This window comes from Hoplias malabaricus, chromosome 14 (genome assembly GCF_029633855.1).
Source record: "Hoplias malabaricus isolate fHopMal1 chromosome 14, fHopMal1.hap1, whole genome shotgun sequence".
Taxonomy (NCBI): Eukaryota; Metazoa; Chordata; class Actinopteri; order Characiformes; family Erythrinidae; genus Hoplias; species Hoplias malabaricus.
The window spans coordinates 28,804,575-28,828,566 of NC_089813.1; the positions used below are offsets into that span (position 1 = coordinate 28,804,575).

General features: G+C 38.1%; 2 protein-coding genes across 2 annotated transcripts; both read right to left on the reverse strand.

The window, feature by feature from the left end:
- Positions 1 to 140: 140 nt before the first annotated feature.
- Positions 141 to 7,938, reverse strand: rbm15 (RNA binding motif protein 15). The gene has a single exon (XM_066643938.1). It carries the CDS (start codon positions 7,783 to 7,785, stop codon positions 5,221 to 5,223), a length of 2,565 nt encoding a protein of 854 aa, XP_066500035.1. The 5' UTR covers positions 7,786 to 7,938; the 3' UTR covers positions 141 to 5,220.
- Positions 7,939 to 11,998: 4,060 nt separating this feature from the next.
- Positions 11,999 to 21,191, reverse strand: alx3 (ALX homeobox 3). Its single transcript, XM_066644865.1, has 4 exons — positions 20,936 to 21,191; positions 15,025 to 15,287; positions 13,836 to 13,961; positions 11,999 to 12,710 (listed from the first exon to the last, which is right to left on the reverse strand). The coding sequence occupies exons 1-4, from the start codon at positions 21,189 to 21,191 to the stop codon at positions 12,360 to 12,362; spliced, it is 996 nt and encodes a 331-aa protein (XP_066500962.1). The 3' UTR covers positions 11,999 to 12,359.
- Positions 21,192 to 23,992: the final 2,801 nt, after the last annotated feature.

Consider the following 23,992-nt stretch of genomic DNA (forward strand, 5'->3'; position numbering starts at 1 on the left):
TAGATATGTTGTGAAGTTGCATGGAGAATAAAGTTTGTTTTCATATATATCCTATGTTGTATGGATATTTTTTTTTAATCACATGTAAAATTGATTTAAAATAATGAAGTATTGATTAATCAAACTAGATATTGGATGATTACCTCAAATAAGACACCACGAGATTAGGAAAGGGTTAAATCAACCAACATTTGTTGTGCAATACATTTATTTTACACCAAAAGCTTCATGCACCCATCAGCCATCTTTGAGGTGTATTAAAAAACTAATACAGCACAGTGATTTTCTGTACGTACTGATTAATTTAGTCTTCTATTGCATTTTTCTGAAATGTTTAGCAGCCAGATTAATGTCTTTTTTCATCTCGTTTTCTTACATACCTAAATCTTATACACAGTCCAGTATTATTTGAGGTTATAATTGAATACCTAGTTTGGTTAATCAATTAATCAATACATCATTATATAAAATCAAAAAAAAAAAGTGTAAGGGTGATTTTTAAAAAATCTGTATGATCAAGGTGAATATCTAGAAACAAACTCAGTTCTTCAAACTAGCTCAACATCTAATTAAAAAAATATATTGTATTTATGTTGTTGTATTTATTCTAACTGGACATAATTTTATACTAGCAAATCTTAGGTGCCTTGTACATTTGCACAGTACTGTATATAGAAAGTAGCAATGATAAAAGAGATCATGAGTGCAGGAATGAGGACATTTTAATGTTGTCTAATAAGTGTGTATTGGCCACACATTAAAGTAGCAAACGGGTAGATTAGGTTATATGGCTGAAACTTTTCTCAGTTTATCTAGTTTAGATAAATAATGGGCATTGGAATATTAAAGTGAAAAATGTGACCTATTTTTTAAACATCTATGGCCGTTGCACCACAGATTAGTGTCACACTTTACGTCGTTCAGTAACAGTGCATATTTATTTGTGATCGGTTACAAAAGTGCAATAATTCATTAAGTTTTCATACTGACTTAACAGTTTTTTTTTTCCTTTCCATTACAATTTAAACGGTTCATTTCCTCTGTAACAAGTTTTCATTTCCACGTATTTAATTACTGATTCTTCTGTGCCTTGGGGTGTCTAGTGAGATCAGACTGACTTGAGCTGCATGTTAATTAAGATATTATTTGATATTCACTAATTGTAGTTCCCAGACCATACAATTATGCATAAACACGTCACTCTAACTTAAATGTAATACTCTTTTCATTGCATTCTATATTAAATGTTGAAACTGACCTAGGAATGTTTAATCCGTTTGTAATGACAGCAAAATGCCATTTGTCTTTACTATAAAACAGTTTTTTAAAAATGTTACAAAATTTTACTCTCAGCACACTGTGGATAATATCAAAATAGTAACTGACGGACTACATGTTTCATTACGAAACAAGCAGTGTACTTTCCCCTTCATATTGCCAGCATGATCTATATTATTCTACTCAAAATTAGTAATCTCTGTTCAGCGCTTAAAAGGTGACAACATTAAGATCTTAGATTCCAGACACTTGAGTAAATCTATTTTGAGAATATATAGAACCCATTCTTTATCAGCAATCAATCAGAAAACAATCCCAAATACCAAACCTTTTGGTATTCCCTGCTGAAAAACAGAATGGAGCAATGTAATGTTGAAATTTCATCAGTCACTGCCCTGATACTTACCTTTACCAGGAAGACTTTGAGAAAGGCCCTGGCATGAAGCAAACTAACCCAACTCACCACCACCTGGTTGTCATTCACTCAGCCCCAAGGTGAGGCCAAGGTCCTTATCTCTGGATCACCTGGAGAGCTGCTGAAGACGAACAGATCTCTTACTAATGAGGGAAGGAGGGATGTTCGTTCTCTTTCCAGTTGAAGCTCCTTGCAAACAAACTCCTCCACGTTAACCTTTGTGCAGCTGGAAGAGACTTGCAGTCTAGTTGGCAACACATTTCTTTCTGGGTTTCTTCACTGAAGCATGTCAATTTTAAATTGGGGTGAACTTTTAAATTTCTTTTCACAAATAGGAGTGTAGGAAGACAGAACTATCAGACTCCCAGGGTCAATAGATCACTGGTGGACTTTAATTGATTTTACTTTCTATAATCACTGTTCTTTTTCCAGATCATGGAAATCCTCTTCCTTCACTGCTTTTTCAACAGGGTGAAAAAATGTAATCAGCAGATATCAAAGGACGGGATAAACAAATGACTGCTCCTCTGAAATGGAAACCCTTGAAATTCAGCCTTTAACTTGCAGGTGGCTCTGCTGGCAATGCAAATCAGGCAGCAACAGTGCGGCCGGCCAGGTTACTGCAGGCCCGGATGCTTCCAGCTGATACACGTGTGGGTGGCTCATGGAAGGGAGCAAAGACCATGCCTTGGAGCTTCAGAACATGAGCAACAGTGCTGAAAACAAAAATCTCTGCTTAGTTGAAGGTCTGCAAAATCAACCTTTCTCCTCTGACTCTGGTCACGGGCAGAAAAGAACCCTGCTACATTCACAACACATGGAAGCACAAGCCCCCTTCTCTCCACATGGCTTTTCCCTTGGGAGTGTGAGGGTGGGGGTGGCTGGAGCAGGAGCTTGCACAAATAGGGCTGTTAATAGCAAGCCAGGCAACTCCAGGACACAAAGTTGGAACACAATGATCATGAACGACACAGAGCAACAAAAGCGCTCTTGCCCTCGGCTCCTACTGTCATGCCTGATCCCGTGGCGCAAACTTGGGCAATTTCTCTTTCCTGAGCAGAAACAATCAATCAGCAACAATTCCTTCGAAACACAACCCGAAACGCAGTGGGAGATGTTCTTCAATTCAATTCCAACGAATTAATTTTTCTCCCTCAAATGAAACAATTTATTGAAAGCAAGACAAAATCAATTAAGTGCCAGTGCACTTTGTGTGTATGTGGACAGCTACTTCTTAGCTGTGCAAGGTGTGAATGACCGATTCCTCTTTTTTCTCTCTCCTTCAAGAAATCAGGTAAACACAGCACAATGCATGAGGGTCATTTTTCCGTTTAAATATGGGAACTGTAAGCACAAAAACAATTACACAAGTGTGAAGCTGCTCTCTCAGCAAGAATACACAATCACTAAACGGAAAGCTCTTGCCCCTCTGCATCCAAAGGGCTCCAGTATCAATTCAAAACAATTATTTCTGATTCCAGCCATGGGAAGTCCTCTGGTGTAATGGTCCTCACCTCATCCAGTGAGATGTCAGCTGGAGATACAGTATATACAATCATTCATACATAGTTTTGAGATTCTTAATTCACAAACCAATCAGTTTAAAATAAAATTTAGTGTGTACTTAAAATGATAGAAGTACAATATACATAAGACACCTACAACTTTTGTTAATAATCAGACCTCTTAAACTGCTATCAGCTTAACAAAAAAAATCCATGGTTTAGAAAAGGAAATCCAATATGCTATCATTCTGAGACTAAATGAAATACACTGAGTGTCATAAAATGACAGCTCAGAATAACTGATGAGCATTCAACCTCACACATACTTAAATGTAGGGCTGCACATAAAGATATACATGTAAAATTAGAACTCCTGAGCCGACCATTATTTAAACCGGTGGATGTTTTTGTGCGCTACTGACAAATATCCGAGCTTCTGTGCGTTTTGGGTTTGTTTTTTTGCAATAATTAATTATTACACTTTCTGAAGCACACTCATGGACTGGACTTGATAATTTGATGCTGTGCAGCCCTGCACAAAAGTATGATCGCCTTTGATAACTGAAGTTAATACATGTAAGATATTATAGCTGGATTACATCATTAATTACATCACATCATTGACCAAGGAACAAAGACCAGTTTTCAACATTTTTTGTACCTGTTTGTCTATTTAACAGTATCATAGATTACTCCACGCCTTGTGGCATGCGTAACAAACCTGTGGCCAGAGTTGACAAATCAAAAGGCCACATGCATGAAATATTGCTATCCTGTCAAATGTTCATTTTTAGTTCTTTGTTTATTTATTTTTTGTTGTTGCTGTATTGAGTGTGTCCCAAGGTTGTGATTTCTTAAAAAAAAAAAATAAAAAAACCTGAAAATAAGAACTATATGCTGACGTATTCACCCATTTTAACAGAGGTTAACAGGTACTCAGTGAGAGAGAAAAGGAAAAAAGCAAATAAGAAAATGGCAATGTCTCCCCATTACTAGTTTTAGAATTTAAATGACTTTGAAAACTAAAAACATGTAACCTGAAGACAGTAAGACAGTAAACCATATATCTTTTTCACAGAACACTTCACTGATACTGTGACAGTACAGCACGAAGAGCATGAGATCCTTTTTTATATATATATTTATATACTTTGAAGCACATCATAAGAGCTGTGCATTGGTCTGAATTTCAAACATGTTAAAACTAAAAAAATTAAGCCAATATAAAGATTTATGTTGTTAATGGATCTGGCTACAATAAAACCTAACAAAATCTGTAGCCTCATTAACTGCTTGCCCAATTCCGCACTGAAGGGCATCCCAATACTAAAGTTTGTCTCTTTGTCATTGATTACAACATTAGCCTGTATTGAGCGGAAATTTGAAATACCTGTGCAACAGTCTGAAAAGAGGACACAGAAATCAACATGCAGTTCTATGTAAAAAAATTTTTAACTGATGTAGGTGCCTACATAACTACACACCTAGGCCTAAGTTACACTTTATCACTGACTATCATTGACTGATTGTACCAAGCATTAGGTCACAATAACTCAATTACCCTTTTAAACCAGAAGGAATGAACATACCTACACAAATCCATCAAATTCCATGTTATTCATAAGGGCAACTGCTTGCAATCTATCTGCTAAGCAAAAATAAAGTATTTTGAACAGTACAGTGTTTTCTGACAAATAGTCAATTTTCTAAATCTATGTCTGCCTTTTATAATTCACTCTCTTACAATTTTGCACAAATGTTATTTGGTTAGGACTAACACTCAACTTGTAATGGTAAGCAAATATTTGCCATATGAAACCCAAATGTGCTATTTAAAAGACACTGCTTTTTTTCTTCATGCATTGTATTTGGCAGAACAGATGACACATACCCCTGTAACCCTTCAAACTATAGTTTGCTGCACCAGGCTTAACAGAGCATGCAATTTAAACACACATTTTCTTTCTTTTTTTTTTTTTCTTTTTTTTTTTAAACAATACATTTTTTGGTGTGTTCTGATTGTTAAGATGCTCCGCGAACAATGATCATGACCAGGTAGTCCTCTTCTGTTTTGGCAAGAGCTTTCGCAGAGGAATCTAAGAACTGCTGAGAGAAATCACAGGGCGGAAAGGCGTGCAGTACCCCCGTGTTGTCCTTATCACGACTGCCGCCCACAGGTAAGCTGATGACCCCGGCTGCCTGCTTTTGCTTCAAGTATGACACCAGGTTGCGCAGGGGGCGCTGTGTTGATGCTGCTGGATCTGCTGTGGAAGACGACGATGTGTCCTCTGAGCTGCCTGGAACTGCAAGAAGAATGGCGTACCCACCAGGGCCTGCTACTTTGATGCGTCGAGACACTTCGTCCATCTTGGGCTGGTCGAGGCGGAGGCGCTGTGTGATGCGGAGCTGTGTGACTTTCCCCCCAGAGCCACCATCGACAAGTAGACTGTTGGCCACGCTCAGGTCACCATCCAGGATGTGCATGCTAGCTGGGAAGTTGCTGTTCTTTAGCAGCAGCATGCCATTCCATGCCATGCTAAGCTTTCCACCAGAGTCTTGCTTAGAGGACTGGCTTCCTTTGGACCCACCCTCAGCTCGTTCTCTTTTTGAAGGGCCTTTGTTGGCCTCCCCTGCTTTGCGCTTTCTCTCTGATGGGCTTGTTCCAATGCTGGACTCAGAGAGACTGCTGCTGTTCTTGAGGCGTTTCTCCCCAGGCCCTCTCTCTAGGCTGCTGCGACGCTCTCGCATTGGAGAAGGTCTTTCTGTCCTGAGTGGACGCTCTGTGTCACTGAGCCGTCCATCACGGCTGCTGCCCCCAGGGCTGCCCTCTAGAGAGGGAGGTCTGCGTCGACGGGCCGTCCACTCACTGCTGCTGTCTGGTGAACATTCCAAGTGGCGGCCATCTTCCAGCAGCCGCCGTTTGCGTGCAGGATCCCTGCCAGGCAGCTCACGCTCCAGGGACCAAGGCTCTCTCGCTCGCCGCTCACGTTCCAAGTGCTCCAGGGGCTCAAATGCATGAGTCCTTACTCTCTCACGAATGGCAGGTGCTGGCCACTCAGCCCCTGCATAGAGTTCTCTCTCTCTGAAGTGCAATGGCGGGGGAGTCCTTTCTCTAACCCTTATTGCTTCAGGAGTGGCACGGTGGACAAAAGACTCAGTCACAAGGTCATAGTGAGGCAGAGGAAGCGGCTGCAAAAACTGCTGCTGATAGCGGTGTTCTGTATCAGCAAAGTCCACTCTCAGTCGTCTGTCTGGTCCACCAAGAGGAAAGCCACGCATGTGGGTACAGGCCGCCTGAGCTGCATCCAAACTTTCATACTGAATGTAGGCCCATGTGTCCCCTTTTCTATAGTCTATAGTCCTAATGGTTCCAAATCGGTCAAATTCTCTTGCTAACGCAGCAAGTGGAACCCAAGGTCCGAGGCCACCCACCCAAAGACGTGTAGTAGGGGTGGCTTTTCCGTAGCCGATTTTAATGGCATTTCGGCCCACCACTTTGCCAGACATACTGATTTTTGCTCTGTGGGCCATATCTAAGTTCTCAAACTTAAGAAATCCATATGTGCTGTTCTGACCCCGTGTGGGCCTCTTTATGTCCACTTCAGTTATGGTACCAAACCTATCAAACGCCCTCCTTAAATCACTCTCAGTAACTGTGATGTCCAAATTCCCCAAAAACAACGTTCTGTTCGCTCTTTGGTCATCTTCTGGTGAGATAAAATCCTCCTCACGGAAGGCGGCGGCCCTCTCCGCAATGTAAGCAGGCCTTGCTCTTGCTTCATAAAAGGCAAACTCTCTTTCTCTTTCCAGCTCACGGGGTAAAGGAGGGGGAGGGGGTGGAGGAAGTCGACCTAGGGCCAACTGCTGTAACCTATAGTCCCTATAGCCCAAGCCAGTCGGGGAGAGAGGCCGCTGGGTGTGCAAATGTCTGTGTCCGGCCACTGCAGAAAAGTGGTCTTTCTCCACTGGAGAGCGACTTCTCCTCCTGTTCATGTACACTGCCTCTATTTTCAGCGGGCGGTCGTACAGCACAAGCCGGCCTCGAGCATGTTTCGCGGCTCTGGCGTCGTCTGGGCGCCTAAAGTTCACAAAAGCGATTCTTTCGTCGTTCACGCGGCTTATTTTCACACTCACGTCACCGAACTTTTTGAATTCGTGAAAAAGTCCGTCTTCGATTTCCTCGTCGCTCAGCTGCGAGCCCAGTTCACTTATTTTCAGCGTTTTGTACTCACTCTCGGCGGCAGGGATCGGAGCCCGTTGCTCTGTGCGGGAGTTGCTCCTGGCTGCCTCCAGAGACAAGCTCGAGTTGTGGTTTTTGCTGCTGGCGCCGCTGGCCACGGGGCTGGTGTAACTGTGGCTATTTGCAGTTCGACTGGATACGTGTCCGTCAAAGTCCCGACTGTCCCTTTTATCGCCTAATAAACTCCTCCGCCCCGAGCCGCCTTCACTTTTGGAGGAACTGTTACCGTTGTTGTTGCTTCCCGCAGAAATCGAAATGACCCCCATTTTCTTGCTTCCTCCTCGGTCTCGTATGTCGTCCAAGGCCCTTGAACGCTTTTTCACTGGCGATCGCTCTTTTCCTTTCATGTCGGACACAATCCAGTGACTTTTGCGTCGTCTATCAAATACTTATGAAGCTAGTGAGCCACAAAAAATAAGCAAATTGAGATGGAAAAACTACACTATTTTCGCTAAGTATCGTTACCATTGCAGCAAAACAACCGCATACGCCATCTTGTCTATGGTCTAGACTCAGGCGTACCTCGCCCGATGAATTTGATTGGTTGGAGTTTCTGAGAACCTACTCTTATTGGTTTTGTCGCACGTCATTCGAGAAAATAGTACCCACCCAGCTGCTTTTGGCTCGTTTTAAAAAAATGTGATCGGCAATCCGGCTTTTTTTCAGTGATCATATCAAATGACTCGGTTCACCAGTAAGAGTCAGTTTTTTTTCAACTCCATAATGCCTGTTAATTAAGTAATTTAGCAATAAATTAATCTGGCCATAGGTCGACCTATTATTCTTTGTTTTCTAATATCTATTGCACTTAAATTGATAAACAACCTCGTCACTATATATATATATATATATATAATTAATACGGAATTGTTTATTACGTTGCACACAGCTTCACACCGACATCTGGTGGGGCCAGAACCCACAAGCCCCTAATGTTTTTTGGGTTTTTTTTGAGAACAAATTACAATCCAGTGATTTAAATATCCCTGACTTTTCCATGCCCGAACGTCTGATGATATTAGCAATCATTACAACCGAGAATGTAATCTGGCAATACTAATGCTAGTTTGACTGCGCTAGAAGTCAATTATCTGCATATTGGCACTAGACTGAAAATCAGATAAAACGTTTCACTGGATGCAAGGTTATAGTATGAAAAAAAGTAGCGAACACTACCATGAGTCGGCCCACAATGTTCATCTAAAAGATCCGAGTCAAATAACCGATTCGCTCAGAAGTGACACATCAGTAAAGCAGTATCCGTCGTGGCATGCGGAAATAAGCGCGGAGGAAGGACATTTGCGCATTTTATGGTCCTTTTACTTTATTTTTCAAGAATATAGGACCAAATCGCGAAATAAATCAATTGAGCATCGTATAATAACTCGTGTAGATGCAGTAACATATGGAAGGATACGTTTATTTCACATGTAAAATATTTGACCTTTGCAGATATGCAGCCTTCATTAATTTGACTGAAGTTCACTTTCTGCCCAATAGATGGCGCCGTCTGAATTGTCAAAATCTCCTGAGACGTTAAAACGTTCAGATACTTTTATAAATACAATATGCATGGGTCATATACACAAAAGCAGGGGAAAATAATATATATATATATATATATATAAAATGGCATATGCCTTTTGTTTTGTCATATACTTTTATGCTTGTGTTTTTTTGTTTTTTTTAATAAATCCTGGTAAATCTGATCAATACGATCAATTATTTATCATGCAGTAGTACTTGCCCATATCCATTTAGTGTTTGGGGAAAGGCTATCTAAACCATGGCAAATTTGGCCTACCATATATGGGTCATAATTTTATATTATATATAGCCTATATCTTACACAGCATTCAGACTACTATTTAATTTGTAAATAAAAGATATATATATATTGTATAATGGTGTAAAATCTTATAATTTTTTTAATTATCATTATTTTTAAACTTACCTACATTATTTATGTTCTGTGTTGTCTTATTGGCCATCACCAAACCACAACAGTGCACTTTGGCTCCCAATAAAATTGCTTGGGCATCCATAGTCTGCATACGTTGTATTGGGTTAGATATGTCCCTGCTGCCATCTAAACATTCAGTAATGTTCTTTCATTCCATATGAAATTTCAGTATTTTTGCAGTGTGTTGTTAATATATCCCCAAGTGTAAACATCATAAATTGGATGTGTTCTAGATTTATGTATTGGTCTGTTTGCATCCCTTCAGCTCTAACTCATCCTATGTTTTTGCACTGATTCTTATTTTCTGTTGTGCTCTATCTGCTTATCTCATTCTCTTAATCTGGGACCTAATCATTTTGCCTGTGTGGCCGGACCAGTCCTCACTGTCTCGGTGGAGAAGGCTGGAATTCTAAGCTGTGGGTGTGGAGAGTGTTTTGAACAGCCTCACTCTCATTTTGGCTCTATTGAAAACACATGTCAGCTCTTTCAAAAACACGATATGGTATGCTAGACTGGCACTTAATGTGGTCCAGCACTTCTGTCATGCTGAACATACAATGGAAAGAAGTACTAACATATACTTGCCCTCAAGCCATCCTTCATCGCTCCTCACTTGGAGATTCTAGTAAAATGGCTTTGAACAGGTTGTAACTACAGCTGTTTAGATTTTTTTTTCATCATGGCCAGAGCTACATCTCAGGCATTATCTAAATTAGGTGGACTGTCCTGAAAATGTGGCTGAAAAGACTGGCATGCAGTCATTAAATCCAGATGGAGCTGTCCCATGCAGCACAATTAGGCTATGTCACATCTGCTGTGGGCTAACTTAACTGGTCGGGATGCTGTTGGCATGAATTATAACACAGCTATTTTCTGCACTGAGAAAAAAAAAGTTCTCCTGCATTGCCTTGATTCAGAATTTAGTAAATGCATTACTACCATCGGTGTAAAGCCTCTTAAAAGATTACTTAGAAACATAGCAGTAGGGAATCATAAATTATCCATAAAGTGAATTCCTGATGAATATATACAAGTATATACAGTATAAAGGGCAGCACGGTGGTGCAGCAGGTAGGGATCTCGGGTTGGAGGTTCGAGTCCTGCTCTTTCCTCCTGGTTCTCTGGTTTCCTCTCAAAAACACACGTTGGTAGCTGAGTTGGCAACTCAAAAGTGTCCATAGGTGTGAATGTGAATGACTGTGTGAGTATGTGTCACTCTGTGAAGGACTGGTGCCTCCTCCAGTGTGTGTTCCCACCTTGAGGCCAGTAATTCCGGGAGTGCTCCTGACCCACCAGGAAGCTGAACTGGATACGTGATTACAGACAATCAATTAATGAATATATAGTATAAAATATTACTAATAACATCAGAAGTTTGGGCATAGAAATATGCAGGATATTTAATTCACTCGAATGTAATGTGTCCTCAAAAAAAACCCATTAGGGGCCTGTGAGTCCTGGTTTCCAATGACGTTCAAAATATTTACCAGTACTTGTTGCGTAAAGGCCTATACTTCTGTTGCAGTCTTCATTTAGTGATCAAAGGGGAACTGCGCATGTTCAACACGCTTTCATTAATGAGCTGTGGCGCACGATTTTGGAGGTCTCATTCTGAGCAGCCAATAAAAAATAAAAGATTTGCATAAGTGAAGAGGTTAAGTGAATGTCGTTTATGTCGCCCTTTACACTCACTACGCACGCTGCGTCTGCCCCCGCCAATGAACGAATGTCTCCTACTCGTGTCAAGTTGAATTAATTAAGGAAATAACCAAGGCTTTTGTGTAGTTTTACTGACTGTGCCCCATCAGATTTTCCCTGCCAGAGACGCCACTGTCTATAAACATTTCCATTGTACAGTATATTTTAACTCAACAGTCATTAGGCCTACAGTTTACTTCTGCTGTCACAGTTTGTAGTTTTGTAAAGGAGTATCATGATCATGAATTTTTGACTGACAATAAATTGTCAGCTGTAACACATATTGGACACAAACAACCTAAATAAATAACTACCAATTAACTTATTTAGTTCATATTGCATTAGCAGCGTGCAACATACATGGGTTGATTTCTTCAGGCCTCTTGATTTATAGCAGGCTCAAAACTCTTCTGCCTTTTACTCTACTGAAGAACGGAAAGATAACTGTAAAACAATATGGTCACAATATGTCCATGCTGTATATCTGTCACACAGTAAAGGACGTATCTAGACTAAAGCCTCTGAAACATAATATCCAGAAACAGTCTAAATTATGTGGTGACTGCAGGAACCATACACGCTACGTTTTGACAACTGGGCAACTTACAGCTTACTACAAAACTACAAACATATGACTATGGTGCCTTATCTGTATTTGTGGGTTATGGAGGAAGCAAATACAATGTTTTTTTTGGGGGGGGGTTTGCATTGACATTCACTTTAATGACAGCACAGCTCTGTTTTATTCCTCAGAATAAACATATTAATGAAAAATAAAAGTAATATAAAAGACATTAATTAATTTTCTTACTACTGTAAAACTTCAGCATACATTGAACATATGAGATAAGCCATTTTAAATAATAATAATAAAAAAGAGTTATTTTCACTGGTTCCTACAATGTTTATATAATTATGCTCAATATGTGAACGTACATTGTTTAAGTCTCAGGCATTAAGGCAGGATTTCTGGTGCACATATTTCTAAAAAAGCTGACGGTAACCAATTACATGCTTCTGTTCTGAAACATGCGGCAGAGACACATATAGGACGTGAGGCATTCCTCGTTCTCATAACAACTGTGAATGTAGAAACAATCAATAGGCATGAGTCTGTTTCTCACACAGGATGGACTGTGAGCTCCGTGTCAAAACCTAGGTCTCCAATGACTGAATTTCTATGACGCACAACGCGGCAATGTGTATCCAAGGATTACTTGCTGGCTCAGTCATATCCTTACTGAAGGCACAGCCACACGGTCACGTTTGCCAGGATAAGAGGCTGCCAGGGTCTTTGGTTTTCATACGCAGGGCCACCAGACCTGAAGGCTTGTAGTCAGATTCAGGACCTGGCTCAAAGGAATGAGCCCCCAGGCCCCCCTGAAAGCTGTGTAGGGAGTAGAGGCCATTGATGCCAGGATGGTGTGGGTGATGATGGTGAGGGGGATGAGTGGGAGATGTGGGCATTCCCATAAGGCCGGGAAGGTTGCTGTGGGGGTGGTGAGGGTAAGGGGACATGCAGGATGATGACATGCTTTCTGTTCCTAGCACGCAACCTCCACTGGCAGTTCCTCCGCCTCCGGATCCTGCTGGCCACAGATTACTCTGCATCTATGATGTAAGAAAATTGTCATTGGTCTAATGAAAATTGTTCACCTATATATAGTGCCATAGATATTTATATAGAATTGCTCAAGTGCTTTCTAAAACACACATTATATGATATACTGCTACCAGTAAAAAAGTACACTTTCCAGAAAAAACCTACGATGGATGCACCTTGGTCAGTAAAGCTATAAAGTATGTAAATGTAACTTTAAAAGTACAACAGTGTGTACACTAAAAGGTACATAGCATTCTCTTCTTCAGATGCAGAGGTGAATATTTTTAATATCTTATTATAGATCTGTGTAAAATAAAACAACATAAAATAATCCCAGAGATGAAATGTGATGTATACAATTTAAAATCTACAATTAAAATAGAATAATGTACAATTATGTTCACTAACCAAAAGAGCAGAGAATGTCCCTTTGAGGGTACCACCACAGTGACACTAGCTGCCAGAAAAAGCCTAATACAATAGCTAATACGGGCTAATGATATTTTCATAATAATTCCCATAACGTAAAACAAAGCCCTCCATCTATAAGGAGATATAAAAATATAGTACATATTAATAAGGCAATGCTGACACAATGCATCGTATTCAGATTTTATCAGTACAAAAAATAAATAAATAAATTACAGACCACCATATAACCATGTGTTTATTTACTAACACTGTAATATTAGCAAGCAATTTGCATACTGCCAAACAACACATTCCTGTTACTTATTGGCTTACATTAGCAATGCAGTTCCAGTGGAAAACTAAAGGAAACTTTGATTATCAAATAAGCCTTGGCTTATTGATTATATCTGAAAAAAGGGAACTTGTGCTTGTGATTAGATTTTATAATTAAAAGATAAAGTCTGATTATTCTGAGCAAAGAATTGAATTTGACAACAGTTCCTACTCACCAGTGAAAAGAGGTTTTTACTCATTAAAATGTAAATATTTTACAGTTAAATGCAAGTGTGAGACATTTCCAGTTGTGTTCATATTTAGATTAGATGTTGCTCATGTTTGTGTATATTGAGAAGTCATATAATATAGATATAGAAGAATATATTAAGTTAAATGTATGATCTTAAAAAATAAACGTTACACTATGTAAACCAAGCATGACAGACCTGGTATGTATCAGAACGGGGGAGGAGGGAGATATCATATGTAGCGGCAAAGTGGTTCCGCACTTCCTGCATCTTCCCATAACGTTCCCTCTTCCTCCATTTTGCTCGTCTGTTCTGGAACCACACCTTCCACAGAAAAAGGGAACTGATGCTAATAATAATAATCATTTTATACATTCATATTTATTAATTTGTCAGTATTCCAGTCACATCAAATATTATAGATAAGATTAGTCATTTCACATGTTTGCGGCTCTACATTTTTAGAAAATATTTGTACCTTCCAAGGCCCTAAAATGTTCATCTGGGTGGTTTTGAATGTCTTTAAAATTTTCATAGTTAATATAAATATATGAAATGATCCAAATATACTCGTTTGCTCCAGATATGAACTAAAAGACATATTGTGTTAAGGAGTTATCTACTAAAATTATTCTTAACCCTGGAAAACCACTGTTTGAGTAAAATGCAGCGTAAACTACAATAAAATAATAAATAAAATAATGTTAAATTACTATAAAGGTTAAATGCATTACAGTGGTGTTGACCTGCAGCTACAAATACCTGTGATTTACAAACAAAACAAACCACTAATATCTGAACAGATTTAGGCATGTTTGGGGAAAGAAAAGATGTTTATTCTAATGAAGAAAGCTTTTTGGGCTTAGGCCCCTTTGTGAATACAGAAGACTTTTTTTTCCTGCTTTACAAACAAATGCACTCTTTAAAGCTGAAATAAACATTTAATGTAATACAGTTCACATACAGTTACATGATGTTTTAACGTGTTTCATTTTTATTCTAATGTATTTCATTTAAATCTGTCGTTTTATTTTGTTATTTTAATGTTTCTTACTATCTTTCATATCTATCATTATTATTATTCAGCACACTCTCAACAAGTCAACCCTGGTTAACAGATTTGAGAGTAGATAATTTTGTAAGTATAAAAGCTATTTTAACATTGTAGACTGACCCCTGGTTTTGTTATCACTAAATAAAGCATAGTCTGTAAACATCTGTACAATTAATAATTTCACAAGCCTTTCTGAATGCCATTTTGTAAGTGAATTATGCAGAAGCTTTGTTGTGGAATCCCCCTTTAACGGGCGAACAGTATGGAATCCACCCCAGATTACATTAGGAAAACTGCCCCGACCTGGTTTAATAGATTTGGACAAGTAAATACCTGCACACGTGCTTCAGTAAGCTCAGTCCTCAGGGCCAGCTGCTCTCGTGCGTAGACGTCTGGATAATGTGTCTTTTGGAAAACCTTCTCAAGCTCCTCCAGCTGAAAAGTGCTGAACGTGGTGCGGTTTCTTCGCTTCTTGTTTTTACCTGAGAGATCAATGGAATCTGCGATGGAGTCTCCCTGAGTTAATCCGCCTGAAGCCTCCTTTAGTTTGCCACAGCATTCTGAGTCTAGGACCGGGTAACTCAAAGACTTCTCCCCTACGTAGAAGAGAAAATGCTGAATTAATGCCTACACTTCCACAACTCTCACACTTCCACTTACTCAGAATTACATAACTACACGATGGGCATTGGTTTAAAGAACCAAGTCAATAATGGTTAATATTACTATGTAATAAGTTATATGACTGGTCACTGTGTAGTAAATCTAGAGTTTCATAACTTGCTTATTTATATAAAAGTAAAAACAAAATATGCATTTAAAAATAAGGGTGCTTGGATATTCTAGTCTATTTTCAAAAAAAAAATTACAAGGTACCAACTATCCAACAGTTTTAATGGCCTTAAAAGGTAATTTACATTTTGATATATTGTGTACATCTAAAATCTTGCAGATCCCACACCAGGGACCAAATACAAATGATATCTGAATGGTAAACTGCAAATAAAACTTATTTATTTATAACCCATGTCCCATGCTATTATTCCTGCTGTGCTTTATACTGTGTTATGTTTTTTTTTTTTTGTGGTTGTCCTTTACATGTTCTCCTATTGTATTGTTTTTGGTGTTATTGAAAAGCGCTTTTAAAGTGCCATTTATTGTTATTATTATTATTATTATTAGTGTTATATCCTCCTATTTCAGTAATTTAACTCTGGCTATTTGTGTTCAAGTTAAATACTGGACATCAACCCGGCCTACTTTTAGAATGAGGCACAAAAAGCACAACAACTGAAAGATATTAACTTTTGACTTGACTACTGAGCATCACTAAACAATATAATGCTTCTAAAAATTACAATAACAATTACAAAAATAAATGAATTATTATGAACATCTAACAACAACAAAAAACATTTTTTATTTTTACCAGCACTGCTTGCTTTTTCAGCCTTAGTCAGCTGATAAAAGTTTTTCAGCAGGAGCTTAAATTGAAAAAAAAAAACATACAAACAAACAAAAAAACCCCAAACACAATAATAAACAGGAGAGATGATTTGGTAACTGCTTTGTTTTCAATAACTGACATCAAACAATACCATTTGAGAGGGTTTTTCTTGTGTCATATATAGGCTTTTATGTTGAAAGTGCTCGGTCAGCTGTATTCAGAAGAAACAAAAACATATAAACATAATTTAAGATAATTAAGTTTTATTACATAAGTAACATATATTTAGATCTTATACAAAATACATAGTAAATTAATTTTATATGTAACCATAGACATTGTATTATATAGGCTGCACTATATGATCTTGTTTACTACTGACCCTTTACTGTTGCTATGGAATAGTTTATACTCAGCAGAATACAGTCAGTACAAGTTTTCTTCATCTAGTGATCTGCAGAGAGTAACCTAATCTTTAGTATACAGGTCAACCTGCTACTCAGGGATACACTGTAATTTCTATATTTCATAATTAAGAGAATTGTGCTGTTGAAATATAACATGGTGGATTTTGAAATAAGCACAAATTTCCCAACATTATTATGTGAAACTGTCATTATATTTGGTCAACTGGGAAGTATTCAGTACATTCTTATATCACTTTATAGAGAAAAGTGTTTTTCTCTATGAAGTATAAAGAAAATCTGCGTATGGTTTTCTACAGATTTATTTTCAGTAATATCTGTTCAGAGGGTTTACTATGTATATATATATATATAAGCCCTAAAATGGATCTTTAACCCCTTTTTAGGTGATATATATTTTGATATTACTGTATTGCGTAACCATCAACAGTAAATTACCATATACTGAAACAAGTAATTAAATCATTTTCAGGTTTCTATGCCCCTTTTAAAAAAGCTTTAGGGTAATTGACTGCAGTCCATGCTTATAATTCATCTGAATTAGAGTAAAATTAGGAATTACATGTTTTTGGGGTTTTTTTTTGATAATACTAACCTCTGGCCTTGTGGGGTCACGTGTCTTTGGATAGTGGGCCTTTAAGTCCCACGGCCTCCATAGCAAGCACAAGTAGCAGCAGTGAATGAATGAATATCTTTTAATGCAATCATCCATTGAACAGAGAGAGGCATTCAGTACAGTCAGATATCTGTCAAATCTGTTTGGACTTGACCCTGTGAAAGAGTTCAGCCTGAAATGGCTTTTTCACATCTCACAAGCTAAAAATACTAAAGACGGGTTTGGGAGAAAAGAAAATCCGCATGTGGTGTTCTGCAGATTTATGTTCAGTTATATCTGTTCAGATCATTTGCTTTTTTAAAGCCATTGCTGTTAACCTCATTAAGTAAACCTGGAAATTGTGGTCATCATCAGTGTTTAATAAATTGTGATTATATTTTTGAACTAGGCTTCGCTGGTGAATTTTGAAATTGGGGACTCACTTGCCAACAGACAATACAGAAAGAACAATGAGGCCTTCTAAAGCAGCAGAGCCTGAGGAGGCCTCTCTGTTTTCAGTGTCCTGTTCGCGAAGACTATTTCACTCCACTGCCCAAATAAAACAGATAAAACAGACCACACTACAAGATCCGCCTCTAAACGTGTAAACTCTTGGCCTTATATTTTCTCAGATGGGCAGTGGAGTTTGAAGCTACGCATGCTATAGGATTAGAACTGAAAAATTAAGGAAACAATCTAATAATGACTTTTATGAATAATATTGCTTTTGCATTTCAATGATTATAAAAGCTTTAGATTTTAGCTTTCATTTTTGGACATAATGTATTTAATCTAAATACTGTAAAAAACAGAGTGAGATTTACCTGACTATGACTGACTATATAGACTAAGCAGTCTATATAACACAATGTATTTTTATACAATTATTTGCAAACAGAACTCTTTATTGTGCCATATATAATCATATTTAAAAGGTTTCTTTACAAATCTTCACAGCAAGTTTCCCCATCATGGACATATTTAATATTTAACAAGGCAAAGATTGATTTACACTTCTTCAGAATTCTGTGTGTGTGTGTGACTGAGAGAGAGAGAGAGAGAGAAAGAGAGAGAGAGAGAGAGAGAGAGAGAGAGAGAGAGAGAGAGAATATGTGGGTGTGTGTAACTCAGCTCTAGGTTAAAGTTAGTGAATAAAAATAAAATATATGTTTCTTGGTAACATAGTAAGTGCATAAAGTTTATAGTATTTTGAAAGGTTCTTCACACTCATATCTCACCAACCATTTTTAGAGACCTAAAAGAGGAATCTTGCATCACGGATGTGCTCTCATATGGACACATTTCATCCCAAATTACATTTATAAAATATTTTTATAATAGCTATTTTACCCTTTCATAACCTCAGGTATTCACAATACGCAATGTTATTTGCCACCAATCAGATTTGATGCAAACTATGGTATGATCAACACCAGATTATTTTTCCTCTAGGAATTACTCCATTTTTGTTTTGTTTGGTTCGGTTTGGTTTTAGAGTGTTAGACCACCTATGTCCAATGAGCTCCTGTCTGTTCTTAAATATATTTGTGATCTGGGATTCCCTTCAATGTCCCTTTTTTCTTTTTTCTTTTTTTCCTCATATGTAATTACTTTTTTAGTAACTGGTCTTCTTGACCAGAAACACAGTGTGCACAGGTACACTCAACCCTGCTAAATTTGTTTACTTTTTGATACCCCTGTGCACACCCTTTCATAAATGTCATAAATGCCCTATGAATTATGTCAGAGATGTTATAGCAGGGAAGACACTGAAACGAACAGAACTGTGGTACTACAGGAATAGACTTGAGATCTACTGTCTAGCCCAACACATCTATTCATTTGTTTTTTTCTACCATGGTTTACTTCAGATAAACCTCAGCTGGGGTATTAGAGCTGAGCAATTTCCTTTTGACAGATTCCTAGAGATTGTAATTTAAAACCAGAGGAAGTGGCTGTTTGTGTTAGGAGTCTGTCACAGTGCAGTCCACACCGTGACACTGTCTCAGTCCTGTAGAGTCCAAGGTCAGCCAAAACATACCACAATAATTCTTAGCAAAGACACTGAGGATAAGAATACCAGCAATGTTCGAAATGTTTAAAACTTCAACGTGTCTTATTTTCAGGAGAGATTTTTTCGTCTTTAAAAATGAGAACAAACCACAGCTCTCACTGGAAGTCTATGGGGTCCCCACTCCAACCAGAATTTCATCCAGGTTAATACTGGACTGCAACTCAAGCTATGCAGTGTGTTACCTAAAAGCAAAATTAAATTCCGTTCAGCTACATTTCATATCTGTTCTCTCAATGACTGCCTAGGTAACAAAGCCTATTAAAACAATGACATAAAGCTTATGTTTTACTGCAGTTCTGCGTGAAGAGACGTATCTTCCAATTTATCCCAGTGAAGCTGCAGATTAGGTTTTTTTATTATTATTATTTTATTTATTTATTTGAACCACGATGGTAAGGAAGGGACTTTTCGTTTGAAACGTTTAGCAACTTTAGGCTTCACGGACAAAAATAAAACAAATCCCTTTGATATATCTAGAAATATAGTGTGAATTATTAAAACTATTTCTTCCACTAAAAGCTAATAAATAAACATTTCATTTATGTCCTTTTCCCCTTTAAAAACTTAAAGTGCTGCGCAGGAAAAATAACATTTTCATAATTTACCTCAAACCTTAACATAAGACCAGTGGTACCACAATTGTGTTTTATTGTGCACTACAAGCATTAAGACCGTGTTGCATCTGTGATGTTGTATTTACACGGTTCCTGTTTCCGACAGAAGTACGCACTGTTCCTGTGACCAGCTGTAGAAAATGGCGTTTCGTCAGAATGGTTCATAAATTCAGAGAAGGCCTTAAATCACATCTCCAGACTGTCGAAATCTCAATTATCTTTCATTTAAACTTCTATTGTTCACATTATTTGCAGAGAAGAAGAGAAAGTTTGAGTAATGTTTATAATGACTTCAGATGGAACAATGGGCTTGTCAGAAAAATATCTAGTTCTTTAATTGTGTAGTCTATGGAATATTTATTATACATTTTGAAGAATTTCATTGACTATAACAGGCTTCGTTTAACACGGCAGCTTTCACGGCATTAGTCTCGTAAATTCACGCAGATGACGCGAATTTTTGTAAACATCTTTTATTTTTGTAACATCCACTTGTTGAGTTTCAAATCTGAAATTTATAGTGCACTTATTTTAAGTATTTTAAATTGAAAACAGTTCACTTTACATGAATGTGTGCAATGCACTTTTACAGAGAACATCAGAATAGAATTGACCAGAATAATGCTTATTGTAATTTACACTTCTGCTTATTTTCATTCATATACTACGGCAGTATTATACTTCACTGACAAAGCTCTAAACATGTTTATTAATCTTAGAACTCATTGCCCAACAAATCTAAAGGATCAAACGGGAAAAGAGACACAATGTTTGTCCCAATATTTTCTAAGGAAACGCAGTGTGTTACAGTGCAGCACGTGTCATTTATTATTGCTACCGAAACATTAAAATCGTTATACAATTTACTTCGTACTTTATATTATTAAACATTTATTTTCTACCGAAACGTTGCTAAAGTACTGTTATCCATGTTTTTATATTAGTTCTCTGATGTTATTTTTAGTTTATAAACCTTATTGTAATTGTTGCTGTTTGTAATAATAAAGCACCGTTTTGTTAGATTTCTAAGTGTCCGACTGTGTCCTCTCCTGGCTTTATCTTCTTACTTTAGATGTGTTCTGGACTCACCCTCAGTGCTGCTGTGGTGGTAGAAGTCGCTCTTGCTGCTCAGTGTGTATTCACTGTGTTTGCCTGCGGAGGAGCGGATCAGCGGGAAATCAGACATGAATACAGCGCGTGGAGAGATACCCTCACACTGGAAACAAGACCCCGAGCCTGAGATGGAGGAGGATGAAGAGGAGGATGAAGGTTCCGAGAGTGTGACAAGCTCTGGTGTGCTGCTTTGAGGAGAAGAGAAAGTTACACAACCAGCGTCCGAGTCCATAGAGAGAGAGAGAGAGAGAGAGAGAGAGAGAGAGAGAGAGAGAGAGAGAGAGAGAGAGAGAGAGAGAGAGAGAGAGAGAGAGTTTTTCGGCTTTTCTCTCTCAGCTGCTCCGTTTGGAGTGGGTGGGATTTAGGAGATCAGAAACAAAGAGCCGTGAAACAAGAGGGGGCGAGAGGGGAATCTAATCCTATTCGCCAAGAATCCAGTAGATCCTGACTGTCCATTAACGATTTAATGCCTCTACCAGAGTCAGAAGACAGGTTTGACCAGGAGGTTTACCTTGGAATACCTTTTGTTTTTTTTTAAACCAACCTGTGTAGAATCGGCAGCGTGGGGGCCATAAGCCCTCTCATCATTTCAGTCTCATCCGAATGTCTTTCATTCCTTGTAGGCTACTGTATACGATTCACGTGCACGTGCACGACAAGCGTGAACACTGGATCTTAAAGGAGTTTAAAGAGTTACACTGCATTCACTTTTCCAGGGCAAATTGGCACATGTTTACCTTTTCAAACCGGTACAAATGTAAACGATTTTAGAGTAAAAGTGTAATTAAAAATAATAACAACAACGTGAGCGCTGAAGGGAAAAAAGCAACATAAAAAAGTCAAATTATATACATTTATAATTCCAGAGATGTGCCGAAGAGGCTACCCGTGACATTTCAGTCATTTTTCTGCGAGTGCATTACTTTGCTTACTGTCATTTTTGTCATTATTATTATTATTATTATTATTATTATTATATTATAAAACATAAAAGAAAGCTGTCTGTAATTCGTTATAATTTAATGTCATCTATTAAACACGGTTAATCAATTTAAACACTTAAATGGGATTTCTACAGGCGACTGAGAGGTCTAATCTTACATTGATTAAGAAACATTGTCTTATTTTCTTATTTTATTCCAATCACTGCCGAAGATCGGGTAAATAAACTATTCCAAGGTTTTACTGAAGAAACGCCTACAGTCAGGGTTTTTTTCTAAATTAAAAATTAAAAAGAAAAACAAAATCTGTGTTTATGATGAGCTATATCTTTATAAATAAAGAAATTAGACACATTATTTGTAAGTATGAAAGTTAATTATAATAATAATAATTATAATCAATTATAATACATTTATTTCAGCATAATGTACATTTAGTGAATTATATTTGGTTTACATTCAGAAGCACTTTGTAATATTAAATGTATATAAAAATATTGAATTTCAAAATATTATGATTAGAAATAAAACAACAGTAATCACCGTCGATACTTAAGTCTATAATATATTGCATTTCTACGGAAATATTTTGCAGGAATATCTGGAGTTAGGAAGCTGTAATTGTTAAAGCTTTCTAAACAAATAGAAGTCTGTAGTGCAGCCTTTGTTTTCTTACTTACATAGCAGTGAACTAACACCTACAGCAGTGTATAACTTAACGAGAGGAATATATTTATACCTCCATCACCCGGTAGCATCAGAATAAGTATTAGAATATATTTTAATAAAAATCCATTGCTATAGCCTCCTCCAGGTTGTGTTCCCGCCTTGCGCTCCGTGATTCGGGGTAGGCTCCGCACCCTCCGTGACCATGGTTACAGAATAAATTAATCAACGACTCAATTGCTATAATAATAATAATAATAATAATAATAATAATAATAATACGTCACATACGGTAGATCTGACCGCTTAGTGTAAAACTAGATGTGGAAAACGTATCGAAGAGGCTAAAAAATGATGCTCACAAAAAGTTTAATAAAACACAGTGCCATCATCTCTCTCTGATCTATTTAACAGTGTATAATTTATTTAAACAACTGAACAATTATTCACGCTTAACTACCCAAGATCTGAGTGGGTTACATGTTTTTAATGACTGCTCTCTAAACCACAATTAAACTCGCACACCACCTCCGTCATTAATAGCACGTTAATTATTACTTACAGCGACTAACAAAGTTCATCTTCTAAAATCTCTGTGGGCGACCGAATGAAACCAATACGTCACTTAAGGTGGAACGTGCAATTCGAAGAAGGGGAATGTGGCAAGCACTTTCAGCTTAACCTTAAAAGGAGAATGCATCTACTCCAGTTAACTCAGTTAACTCACTGTCTGATTGAACACGCCTTCAGCGCAGCCTTGCCTTCTACAACCACACACACACACACACACACACACACGCGCGCGCGCTCCTTGTGTGTTATGAAGAAACTGAAGGCTGTGGCGGTTGTAATCTGTGAGAGATCTGTGAACTCAGCTTCTCTCCCTCTGGAACTGTGCTGATGCCCGGAAGGCCACACGGAGCTGGACTGACGGACAAGTGTGTAAACACCAGCTCCATTTACTGCACTCAGCGCCATTTACCCAGAGAACTGAACCCAAAAACTCACCAGAACCCAAACAGCAACATACTTACTTACTTACTGCTCCGTTCTTGTTCACTTTCTGCTTAGTTAATGTTCACTCACTGCTCAGTATCCGCTTACAGCTCATTTACTGCTCAGTAGCTGTTCGGTTAATTAACGGTCAGTTTGTGCTCAGTTACTGTTAAAGTACTGCTCGGTACCTGGACAGTCGCTCACACCCTGACGATGTCGCACAGTTCGTCCACATTTCCACGTTTTGGGATTGTGGAAAGAAACCGGAGCACCAAAAAAAAACATGCACACGGGAAGAACACACCAAACACCTAACAGACAGCGAACCAAAGCGGGTGGATTTAAGAAACAGGCCAGGATCCAGGAGCTCTGATGCAGCGAAATGACCTGGAGTGCCTGCGTGCTGCCTTCATTTTAATACGTAACCCAC

Excerpts from the sequence above, each read along its gene's own strand:
- rbm15 (XM_066643938.1), bottom strand. The coding sequence starts at position 7,785 with ATGAAAGGAAAAGAGCGATCGCCAGTGAAAAAGCGTTCAAGGGCCTTG.
- alx3 (XM_066644865.1), bottom strand. The coding sequence starts at position 21,191 with ATGGACTCGGACGCTGGTTGTGTAACTTTCTCTTCTCCTCAAAGCAGC. Across the intron at positions 13,962-15,024 it reads TTACTGAAGCACGTGTGCAG|GTGTGGTTCCAGAACAGACG; the intron begins GTATTTACTTGT and ends TTTCTGTGGAAG. Across the intron at positions 12,711-13,835 it reads CCCGTTCTGATACATACCAG|ATGCAGAGTAATCTGTGGCC; the intron begins GTCTGTCATGCT and ends CTTACATCATAG.